Source organism: Ranitomeya variabilis, chromosome 3 (genome assembly GCF_051348905.1).
Source record: "Ranitomeya variabilis isolate aRanVar5 chromosome 3, aRanVar5.hap1, whole genome shotgun sequence".
In the NCBI taxonomy this organism is placed as follows: Eukaryota; Metazoa; Chordata; class Amphibia; order Anura; family Dendrobatidae; genus Ranitomeya; species Ranitomeya variabilis.
The window spans coordinates 521,800,106-521,812,744 of NC_135234.1; the positions used below are offsets into that span (position 1 = coordinate 521,800,106).

General features: G+C 46.7%; 1 protein-coding gene across 1 annotated transcript in view; it reads left to right on the forward strand.

Annotated features, from left to right (window-relative positions):
• The window catches only part of LOC143817728 (transmembrane protein 180-like), a 128,633-nt gene extending 116,524 nt beyond the window's left edge, over positions 1-12,109 (forward strand). Inside the window, exon 2 of the mRNA XM_077299215.1 lies at positions 11,916-12,109. Coding sequence (XP_077155330.1) covers positions 11,916-12,109 — 194 coding nt within the window. The remainder of the gene's footprint in view (positions 1-11,915) is intronic.
• Positions 12,110-12,639: the final 530 nt, after the last annotated feature.

Genomic DNA, 12,639 nt, shown 5'->3' on the forward strand with positions numbered 1-12,639 from the left:
ATTTTGCATTGAAAAGTAAAATGGCGCTCCTTCGCTTCCGAGCTCTGTCATGCGCCCAAACAGTGGTTTACCCCCACATATGGGGTATCGGTGTACTCAGGAGAAATTGTACAACATCTTTTGTGGTCCATTTTCTCCTGTTACCCTTGGTAAAATAAAACAAATTGGAGCTGAAGTAAATTTTGTGTGAAAAAAAAGTTAAATGATCATTTTTATTTAAACATTCCAAAAATTCCTGTGAAACACCTAAAGGGTTAATAAACTTCTTGAATGTGGTTTTGAGCACCTTGAGGGGTGCAGTTTTTAGAATGGAGTCACACTTGGGTATTTTCTATCATATAGACCCCTCAAAATGACTTCAAATGAGATGTGGTCCCTAAAAACAAAATGGTGTTGTGAAAATGAGAAATTGCTGGTCAAATTTTAACCCTTATAACTCCCTAACAAAAAAAAATGTTGGTTCCAAAATTGTGCTGATGTAAAGTAGACGTGTGGGAAATGTTACTTATTAAGTATTTTTGTGACATATCACTGTGATTTAATTGCATAAAAATTCAAAGTTGGAAAATTGCAAAATTTTCAAAATTTTCGCCAAATTTCCCTTTTTTTCACAAATAAATGCAGGTAATATCAAAGAAATTTTACCACTATCATGAAGTACAATATGTCACGAGAAAACATTGTCAGAATCACCGGGATCCGTTGAAGCGTTCCAGAGTTATAACCTCATAAATGGACAGTGGTCAGAATTGTAAAAATTGGCCCGGTCCATAATGTGCAAACCACCCTTGGGGGTGAAGGGGTTAAGGGGACAATTACCGTAGGCTCATCCACTCATTCGGTAGAGCTTTGCATGGATTCCGGGGCAGAGGGCAATTTTATTTCATCTGACTCGCCCAACGACACGCAATACCCCTGGTGATGCTCACCAAACCAGTGACCGTACGAGTGGTGAATGGGTTGACACTGCCCTCACAGATAACACACCAGACCATCCTATTTACTCTATCTATGTCGTCATTTCGTCAGGAGATTATAAATCTGCTCATCATTCCTGAGGGAATTGATGAGGTCCTGTGAGGGATACCTTGGCTACGGTACCACTCCCCTCATATTGAGTGGTCCACAGGCAGAATTTTGGGATGGACTGAATCTTGTAGGGGTAGATGTTAGAGGGAATGCGTTCAGGTTGCTACTACTGAGGTACCCACAGATCTTTCCTCTCTCCCCAAGCAATATTGGCCCTATGCGGACGTGTTCTCCAAAAGGGCTGCGGAGACCCTTCTGCCCCACTGCCCCTATGACTGTCCTATTGACCTCTTGCCTGGTGCTGAGCCGCCCCGGGGTCGAGTCTACCCGTTGTCTCTCCCAGAGATGGAGGCAATGTCTCAGTACATCCAGGAGAATCTGGTAAGAGGATTCATTAGGAAGTCAGTGTCACCTGCAGGGGCTGGGTTCTTCTTTGTGCAGAAGAAGAATGGAGAGTTACGTCGATGCATAGATTACAGGGCTCTTAACACCATCACCGTTAAGAACAAGTACCCATTGCCCATGATAGCTGAGCTTTTTGATAGGCTTCGGGGAGCAAGGTATACCAAACAAGCAAACAAAGAACCACAGTCAAAAAGGTCCCATAAATATATAAACTTCATTCAATAACAAATTTTAAAAGATATTGATACAGGTACAGTGGCATGGGTAGGGGAAGTAACTACCTGCCCACAGTGGTCTAATATGGAAAAAGGGGCCAATTTAACCCAACACCCATGCACCCTCGCAATTCAATGCCACAATCCGGCAAATATGAATACTGGGGCAGTACTAATAGCACTACATAACAAGCCTAATGCAGAAATAGCAAACCACATGGTGTATACTTACGGGGTGCAGGAGTGTAAAGATAATGGCCCACCCCGACATGCATTTCGGAGTAAGAAACTCCTTCCTCAGGGGGCGTATGGGACTAAATGCTAGTGGCGTTTAAGTATATACAGCACCACTGATGAATATGCCTTTCACCTGAACACTGCACAACCATCGCCGCATGCCGTACCACAGCCCTCCCCCATCTGTGAGCGTCAGGCACACGTGTGGCCCCATGTGACTGGATGACTACGTCAGAGGGGGGCCGGCACCGTGGGATGGAAACACACATGCGCATTGAGAGCAGCAGCACAGAGCAGCCATCATGGAAATGGGGCACAGCGAAAGGGTATTTATTAAACTAGATCTGTGGGGTGCTTACAACCTTATTCGCATCGGTGAGGGGATGAATGGAAGACAGATTTTAACACCAGGGATGGGCACTATGAATACCTGGTGATGCCCTTCGGGCTCTGTAATGCCCCAGCTGTTTTCCAAAACTTTGTGAATGATATCTTCTGGGATATGCTCTCCACCTCGGTTGTAGTCTACCTGGATGATATTCTCATCTACTCTCCAGATATAGGCTCCCACCGGAGAGGAGTTTGCAAAGTCTTCGACCTCCTACGAGCAAACTCCCTCTATGCCAAGTTGGAGAAGTGTGTGTTTGAGCGGGAGTCTTTGCCTTTCCTGGGCTATATCATCTCGGCCCAAGGATTGGCTGTGGATCGCGCCAAGCTACAGGCTGTGATGGACAGACAGGAACCCCATTCTCTCAAAGCAGTGCAGCGCTTTATGGGGTTCATCAACTATTATCGCCAGTTCATTCCCCACTTCTCAACATTGGTAGCTCCTCTGGTTGCCCTCACCAAGAAGGGAGCTAATCCCAAATTGTGGTCGGAGGAGGTTTCCAAGGCCTTCCTCTCTATCAATCAAGCAAATAAGGCAGCACACTGCAGCGCTAAAACATGCAAACATGAAACACGAAAATTGAACTGTATTACTGCACTAGAAATGTGAAAAATGAGAGTGTTTAGCGCTTAAAAAAGGCCAATTTTATGTGTACCTGGTAGCCACTTTACGGCATCTCTCTTATACCAGGTCCTATGCTTTCCTTCCTCGCTGAGAACAAACGTCTCCATGTGAATGGGTACCTATGAAAACCTCTTATGAGACTAACATTCTCTCTCTCTGTGGAGGGGTACTGGACCTGTTGCAATTAAAACACCTGTGACTAGGAGGCGGAGTGCTCGGTCAGAAGGCTAAATAATACATTTCAAAAAACTGACCGTCACATCCAAACATAGACTAAGTGTGAACAGGTGCTGAACCTTAGAGTCACCAACTCCTATACAGTCAAGCAAATAAGGCAGCACACTGCAGCGCTAAAACATGCAAACATGAAACACGAAAATTGAACTGTATTACTGCACTAGAAATATGAAAAATGAGAGCGTTTAGCGCATAAAAATGGCCAATTTTATATGTACCTGGTAGCCACTTTACGGCATCTCTCTTATACCAGGTCCTATGCTTTCCTTCCTCGCTGAGAACAAACGTCTCCATGTGAATGGGTACCTATGAAAACCTCTTATGAAACTAACATTCTCTCTCTCTGTGGAGGGGTACTGGACCTGTTGCAATTAAAACACCTGTGACTAGGAGGCGGAGTGCTCGGTCAGAAGGCTAAATAATACATTTCAAAAAACTGACCGTCACATCCAAACATAGACTAAGTGTGAACAGGTGCTGAACCTTAGAGTCACCAACTCCTATACAGTCTAGCAAATAAGGCAGCACACTGCAGCGCTAAAACATGCAAACATGAAACACGAAAATTGAACTGTATTACTGCACTAGAAATATGAAAAATGAGAGCGTTTAGCGCATAAAAAAGGCCAATTTTATGTGTACCTGGTAGCCACTTTACGGCATCTCTCTTATATAAGAGTGCAGAAATACAGTTCAATTTTCGTGTTTCATGTTTGCATGTTTTAGCGCTGCAGTGTGCTGCCTTGTTTGCTTGACTGTATAGGAGTTGGTGACTCTAAGGTTCAGCACCTGTTCACACTTAGTCTATGTTTGGATGTGACAGTCAGTTTTTTGAAATGTATTATTTAGCCTTCTGACCGAGCACTCCGCCTCCTAGTCACAGGTGTTTTAATTGCAACAGGTCCAGTACCCCTCCACAGAGAGAGATAATGTTAGTCTCATAAGAGGTTTCCATAGGTACCCATTCACATGGAGACGTTTGTTCTCAGCAAGGAAGGAAAGCATAGGACCTGGTATAAGAGAGATGCCGTAAAGTGGCTACCAGGTACACATATATTGGCCTTTTTTATGCGCTAAACACTCTCATTTTTCATATTTCTAGTGCAGTAATACAGTTCAATTTTCGTGTTTCATGTTTGCATGTTTTAGTGCTGCAGTGTGCTGCCTTATTTGCTTGACTGTATAGGAGTTGGTGACTCTAAGGTTCAGCACCTCTTCACACTTAGTCTATGTTTGGATGTGACGGTCAGTTTTTTGAAATGTATTATTTAGCCTTCTGACCGAGCACTCCGCCTCCTAGTCACAGATGTTTTAATTGCAACAGGTCCAGTACCCCTCCACAGAGAGAGAGAATGTTAGTCTCATAAGAGGTTTTCATAGCTACCCATTCACATGGAGACGTTTGTTCTCAGCGAGGAAGGAAAGCATAGGACCTGGTATAAGAGAGATTCCGTAAAGTGGCTACCAGGTACACATAGAATTGGCCTTTTTTATGCGCTAAACGCTCTCATTTTTCATATTTCTAGTGCAGTAATACAGTTCAATTTTCGTGTTTCATGTTTGCATGTTTTAGTGCTGCAGTGTGCTGCCTTATTTGCTTGACTGTATAGGAGTTGGTGACTCTAAGGTTCAGCACCTGTTCACACTTAGTCTATGTTTGGATGTGACGGTCAGTTTTTTGAAATGTTCCTCTCTATCAAGTCAGACTTCGCTGGCGCTCCCATTTTACATCACCCCGATGTTGATAGACCTTTTATCATGGAGGTGGATGCCTCTTACGTCGGTGCTGGAGCTGTGCTCTTCCAGAAGGATGCTCAAGGTCGGATGCATCCTTGCTTCTTCTTATCCAAGACCTTTACACCGGTGGAGAGAAATTATTCCATCGGGGATAGGGAGTTACCCTTGGCCTTTTCGGAGTAGAGACACCTCCTGGAGGGGGCTCATTTTCTCTTCCAAGTTTTCACCGACCACAAAAATTTGGTGTATTTGCAAACCGCCCAGAGGATAAATAAACTCTCGCCAGGCCAGATGGTCCCTGTTCTTCTCCCGATTCTACTTTACCCTCCATTTTCTCTCTGGGGAGAAGAACACTTGTGCCGACGCTCTCTCCCGCTCCTTATTGTCATCAGAGGAGGAGGAGCCTCGGCTTACTGTCCCTTCGGAGAACCTGAGAACTGTGGCTCCGGTTTCGCTAGAGTCTGTTCCCCCAGGCAAGACTTTTGCTTCATCTAATTTGCGACCGGAGGTTCTCTCTTCGGCTCACTCATCCAGGGTGGGTAGACATTTTGGGACCAAGAGGACATCTGAGCTTTTGGCGAGGACGTACTGGTGACCGCATATGGCCCGTGACATTGGGGACTATATTCGGGCATGTGTCTCCTGTGCCAAGAATCGGTCTCCTTGGCAATGGCCTGCTGGGCTACCTTACCCCCTGCTGGTGGCAGACAGGCCCTGGGAGATGGTTGGGAAGTACTTCGTGGTAGGCTTACCCAAGTCTCGTAGCTGCACAGTTATCTGGGTTGTCACCAACCCTTTTTCTAAAATGGTGCACTTGGTTCCGCTTCCACTGTTACTTTCTGCACGGGCCTTAGCTGCATTGTTCATAACACATGTTTTCCGTCTACATGGTGTGCCTGACAAAATTTCAGTGACCGGGGTCCTCAGTTTGCATCTCGGTTCTGGAGAGAGCTCTATCTTTTACTCAGCATTGAGCTGAATCTCTCTTCTGCATACCATCCCGAGATGAATGGGTTGGTAGAGAGGGCCAACTAGACTCTGGTCACATACTTACGACATTTTGTCTCCCCCAGGCAGGATGACTGGGCATCTTTGTTTCCTTGGGTGGAATTTGCTTTGAACAACGCTGTAGCCAACTCTACCCGGCAGACTCCATTTCTCATTAATTACGGCCAGCATCTGCATGTCCCTTTGCCCATGCCCGTGTCATCCACAGATTCTTGGGTGGCAGACTGGGTGGTGGAGGCACGTGACATTTGGGACCACACACAGGATGCCATCCGGGCCTCCAAGGAGAGAATGAAGGTTTCTGCTGATGCACACCGGTGCCCCGCTCCGACCTTTGCTCCTGGTGACTTAGTGTGGCTCTCTGCCCGTAACATCAGGCTGCGAGTTGAGTCCGCTAAGTTTGTGCCTCGCTACATAGGCACAAGGTTCTGGAACTGGTCAACCCTGTGGTCTACCGTTTGGCTATTCCTCCGCACCTAGGTATCACTGACACTTTTCATGTATCCCTCTTAAAGCCCATCTATATGTCTCGCTTGTCTGGGTCATCTGCCGGGGCATCAGGTTCGTCCGCAGATGAGTATGAGGTGAACTCTATCTAGGGGTGCAAGGTTGTATGTGGCAAAAATACTATCTGGGGGACTGGAAGGGCCACGGCCCAGAGGATAGAACCTAGTTGCACAACTTTTAATTAGGGTTTTAGTCCCTGTGTACAACGCGACACTGTGAGGCAACAGAGCTGGCTTTCATTTCACACGGGGTGAAGTTTAACCCACGTGTGAGCTCAGTTTCCATCTGCCATTACTTGCAGCAGGCATCTCTGCATGGTGGACCCCGTGCTGCGAACGCACCTCGTATCTGTCACCCTTTTACTTGGTGCGTTCCGCTAGCCTTACCGGAGCGAATATTTCTGTCATGATCTGTTCTGGTTTTTAGTCCTGTCTGCCCTTTTCCTGGACTGATCATGTTAAGGGTTAGCTTTGCTCTTCCTCAATCTGGGTTCAAGTTTGCTATTTAGCTCCATTGCATCCTGCAGGTGGTGTTAGTTATAGCTTCTGCCTACGGCATGAGTAGCTGACTCTGGTTATATCCTGATTTGTCTTGCTGTGATCCCTGACTGTTCCTGTGTCTGTTTTATTCCCCTTTCCTCATTCCAACTCAGTGTTTTCCCTTTGTGTTTGGACTCTCTGGTACTTGATTCAGCTTTGTCTCTGACCTGACTCTGTCTTTTGCACCTGGTACTTCTGCTTCCATATGGTATTGACCCTCTGGCGCATCTCTGACTCTGAGTTGATTTCCCCCTTTGTACTACGCTACACTCTTGGTTTTGATGCAGGCTTGACTACCCTGTTGCCACCTGGTGGTGTCCTCGCTGCAGGTCTCCTCTGGCAAGTGTTGCAGTCTTTCCTCCACTCCACTCTACTGCCATCTAGTGGACCATGCATCTACCTGCATAGCTGCGGTGTGACAATATAACTGACCACTTTTTTTTTCTTTGCTCTGCTCCTTATGGATCTGCTGCACACTCTTGCGAGTCAAATTCAACCCAAATGATGCAGAATTTGTCAGTGGAACATAGGGCTCTTGCTTCCTCTCGCAACCAACTCCAGCGGGAGCTTACTGAAACTGGAAAATCTTTTCAGGGTTCCATGACAAAATCAGCTGTTAAGTAATCAAACCCCATTGATATTTCCTCACACTTTCCTGAACCTATGGTCAGGCTCGCTTACATTTTCTTACATTCAGGGAGGGTTGTAAGCTATTTTTTTTCCCTTAGACCCAGATCCTCAGGAGATGAGAGTCAACAGGTGAGGATAATTATTCCGTTGCTCCAGTAAGGTCCTCTAACCTGGGATAACTCTGCTTTGAGATGCCAGTTCAGGAGAGGATGTTCGAATCGTCTCAAGGATGCTCTGGCCCTCCATCAGCCACCCAGTTCCATGGAGGAGGCCATGACCCAGGCCATTCACATGGACTGGAGATTATGGGAAAGAGGAATTATCCAGTGAGAGATTCCCGTATTGCGTGCTAAGTCTGAGGTGATGCCATTTACGGAGACCATGGAGGTTGGTGACACCAACTTCAAGGAGGAAGCGATGACGTGATGGGAAATTATGTTTTTATTGTGGAGAGCTGGGACATTAGAAGAAGGACTGCCCCTCTTGTCCATCAATTAACAAGCTTCAAGGTCTGGGTGATTGTTGAGGAGGTCACCCAGACTCTCAAGTGCCATTTTCATCATTTCAAAAAGTTTTGTTAGAGGCGGAACTGTGTTATGGAGGTAGTTACGTATCTACTTCAGCTTTTGTGGACTATGGATCTTCCATGAACTTCATTGACTCTAGTCTGGTGTTCAAGTTAAAGTAAAGGTACCGTCACACTAAACGATATCGCTAGCGATCCGTGACGTTGCAGCGTCCTCGCTAGCGATATCGTTTAGTTTGACACGCAGCAGCGATCAGGATCCTGCTGTGATGTCGCTGGTCGCTGAATAAAGTCCAGAACTTTATTTGGTCGTCCGATCGCCGTGTATCGTTGTGTTTGACACCAGAAGCAACGATACCCAGCGATGTTTTACACTGGTAACCAGGGTAAACATCGGGTTACCAAGCGCAGGGCCGCGCTTAGTAACCCGATGTTTACCCTGGTTACCAGCGTAAAAGTAAAAAAAACAAACAGTACATACTCACCTGCGTCATACCTCCCCCAGCCTCTGCTTCCTGACACTGACTGAGCGCCGGCCCTAAAGTGAAAGTGAAAGCCGCTGTGCTGTTAGGGCCGGCGCTCAGTCAGTGTCAGGAAGCAGACGCTGGGGGACGCTGGGTGAGTATGTACTGTTTGTTTTTTTACTTTTACGCTGGTAACCAGGGTAAACATCGGGTTACTAAGCGCGGCCCTGCGCTTAGTAACCCGATGTTTACCCTGGTTACCCGGGGACCTCGGCATCGTTGGTCGCTGGAGAGCGGTCTGTGTGACAGCTCTCCAGCGATCAAACAGCGACGCTGCAGCGATCGGCATCGTTGTCGCTATCGCTGCAGCGTCGCTTAATGTGACGGTACCTTTAGGGACAGTTAGGCTAGAGATGCCCATTGATATCATTGCCATTGATAAGACACCATTGGTTCAAAATGTTATTAAGTTTGTCTTTGAGGAGTTCCTCCTCAAGGTGGGTTCCTTGCACGAGGAACAAATTTCATGATATGTTGTGAATAATCTTCCTGCGGGACTGGTGTTGGGGTTCCCCTGGTTATAGAGGCATAATCCTGTCTTAGACTGGGGATCTCGTGATTGCACAGCTGAGACACAGAGCTGGCAGAGACACTGGACTGGCAGGAAGGACAGAGACACAGGGCTGGCAGGTAAGGCAGAGACACAGGGCTGGCAGGTATGGCAGAGACACAGGGCTGGCAGGAACAACAGAGACACAGGGCTGGAAGGTATGGCAGAGACACAGGGCTGGTTGGTGTGGTGTATGAAGGAACAGGTAGGGACCTGTTCACACAGGAGGTGCAGGTACGGATATGTAGTATGAAGGAACAGGTAGGGACCTGTTCACACAGGAGGTGCAGGTAAGGAAACAAACAAAAAGGAATGAAGTATGAAGGAACAGGTTGGGACCTTTTTAGACAGGAGATGCAGGTACAGAACCAAGCAGGAAGGAATGGAGTGTGAAAGAACAGGTTTGGACCTGTTCACACAGGAAGAGAACCACAAGGCTGTGAATAGGAATGGTAGAGCAGCAGGAGATGGAACAGTAACAGAAGCTAAGCAGAGCGAAACCGCAAGGAATGTGGAGAGGAGCTGCAGCAAGAGGTTTCTGCAGCAGCAAAGCAGAGCGGAACCACAAGGAATGCAGAGAGGAGCTGCAGCAAGAGGTTTTTGCAGCAGCAAAGCAGAGCAGAACCCCAAGGAATGCGGAGAGGAGCTGCCGCAAGAGATTACTGCAGCAGCAGAAGCTAAGCAGAGTGGAACCACAAGGAATGCGGAGAGGAGCTGCAGCAAGAGATTCCTGCAACAACAGGAGCGGAGCAGAGTAGAATGGAGCAGAACCACTGGAGTGCGGAGCAGAGGTGAAGCCACATAGGTACAGAGCAGGCAGAGCCACAAGAATGCGGAGCATAAGCAGACACAGAACACAAGGAAAGACACAGCAGGGAAGGAAGCCACAGACAAGGAGACCGAGATAAGAATAAGTTCAGACAAGGTAATGGAACAAGACAAGGAACAAGAACAAAGACACAGGGACCAGGATATTCTGCCTCCTGGAGGGCAGACAACAAGATCAAGGCAAGAACACTGAGAAAAGCCTCTAGAGAGGGAGTAACACAGAGCAAGGCTTGGCAAACTCAGAAGCTAAACACAAACTGAGGTAACACATTGCACAGGCCCAGTCCACTGGGTGGAGCTGCACTAAATACTGGAGGCCTCTTGGTAATTGGTCAGGAACAGATTAGACAGGTGCACCTGATTCCTATAAGAACCAAAGAGTTCAGGTGCCGCCCCCCCTATGCACACAGCCAGGAAGCATGCAGAGAGCAGAGGCACAGAATATGGAGCTGGCAAGAAACAGAAGCCACATCATGACCTGGAGCAGTGGGTAAGATAGTGTAAGAGATGAGAGGCCATGCCATGATGCCAGCAGAGTTGTTACACTGTTTTTCTGTTTGCCATTAATTTGGAGGGTATTCTGGAGTACCTGAAGGATTTTGGGGATGTGTTCTCCAAAAAAGACGCTGAGGTCTTGCCACCACATCATCATTATGATTGTACTATAAATCTTATTCGGGGTTCTAAATTGCCCAAGGCCTGTTTGTACAATCTTTCTGGCCCGCAACGTTCCGCTATGAAAAACTTCATCTCTGATAGTCTAGGTTATATCCATCCCTCTGCCGCTCCTGTGGCTGCTGGATTCTTTTTAATTAAGAAAAAGATTAAGGTTTACGCCCATGCATCGATTTTCAGGAACTAAATATAATTACAGTGAGAAATACCTACTCTCTCCCACTCACTCCAGATCTTTATAACCAATTGTCTGGGGCTAAGTGGTTTTCTAAACTTAATCTCAGGGGAGCATATAACCTTATCCACATTCGGGAAGGTGATAAGTGGAAAACGGCATTTCTCACCTCTGAAGGTCTGTTTGAAAATTTGGTCATGCCCTTCGGTCTCGTGTATGCGCCTGCAGTGTTTCAGAACTCTTTGTATGATGTTTTTTCTGATTTTGTCAGGCGCTTTATGGTTGTATACCTTGTTTTCTCTCCTGACAAAGAATCCCACATTGGCCATTTACGTGCTGTACTTCATAGGTTACGGGGAAATTCTCTGTTCACTAAACCCGAGAAATATTCGTTTTTGTGTCCAGGACCTTTCCTTTCTGCGGTTCATCTTTTCTGCCAATGGGTTTTGGATGGATCTCGGAAAGGTACAGGCCATTGTTGATTGGGTGCAACCCAGAGATGTCAAGGGTCTGCAGCATTTTCTGTGTTTCACCAATTATTATCGAAAATTCATCAAGGGGTTTTCTCAGGTGGTCAAGCCACTCACCAATCTCACTCACAAGAAGGCTGATCTCAAGGTCTGGTCACCCCTGGCGGTTGAAGCATTTACTACATTAAAGAAGCGTTTTATGTCTGCTCCTGTATTGGTTCAACCCGCTCCATCAGAACCAATCATTGTAGAGGTGGACGCATCTGAGGTGGAAGTAGGGGCGGTGTTGTCTCAGGGACCCACGACTTTGACCAATTTAAGACCATGTACCTTTTTCTCCAGGAAGTTTTTCTCTGCGGAGAGGAATTATGATGTTCGTAACCAATAGTTATTGTCCATAAAATTGGCTTTTGAAGAATGGAGGCACTTTTTGGAGGGGGCGGTTCATTTGATCACGGTGATTACGGACCACAAGAACGTGTCCTACAATGAGTCTGCCAAGAGGATAACTCCTAGACTGGTGAGGTGGTCACTCTTTTTTCTCATTTTCATTTTTCTATCACCTTTCGGCCTGGTTCCAAGAATGTCAAGGTGGTTGCCTTATCTCGCAGTTTTGATCCGATATCACCTCCCAAACCCCGGGGTATTCTCTGAATTGGAGCTTGAAATTCGGGAGGCTCAGTCTCTTGCTCCTCCGTCTTTACCTGGCAATAAGCTCTTTGTCCAGTTTCAGTATCGGTTGAGGGTTCTCCAGGAGTTCCATGATTCTGCTCTCCATGGACAACCAGGAATCTCGGCCACCTGAAAAGCCATTGCTAGGCTGTTTTGGTGGTCCTCCATGACCTCTGATGTCACTGTGTTTGTGTCTGCTTGTGATACCTGTGCCCGTGCTAAGAGCTCCCTTAACCGGCCAGCTGGGGAATTGGTGCCATTGCCAATTCTGGATAGACCTTGGACTCATTTGTCCATGGATTTTATCACTGATCTCCCTCCTTCCAATGGCAAAACTGTGATCTGGGTAGTTGTTGACAGATTCAGTAAACAGGCACATTTTGTACCTTTGGCAGGACTGCCTAATGCAGAAACATTATCTAAGTTGTTGGTTGAGCACGTTGTGCGGTTGCTTTGTGTGCCTTTGAGTGTGGTTTCTAATAGAGGGATACAATTTGTGTCCTAATTTTGGAGGGCATTTTGGGTTCAGGTTTGCTATTTTTCTCCGTTGCATCCTGCAGGCGGTGTCAGTTATAGCTTCTGCCTACGGCATGAGTAGCTGACTCTGGTTATATCCTGATTTGTCTTGCTGCAATCCCTGACTGTTCCTGTGTCTGTTTATTC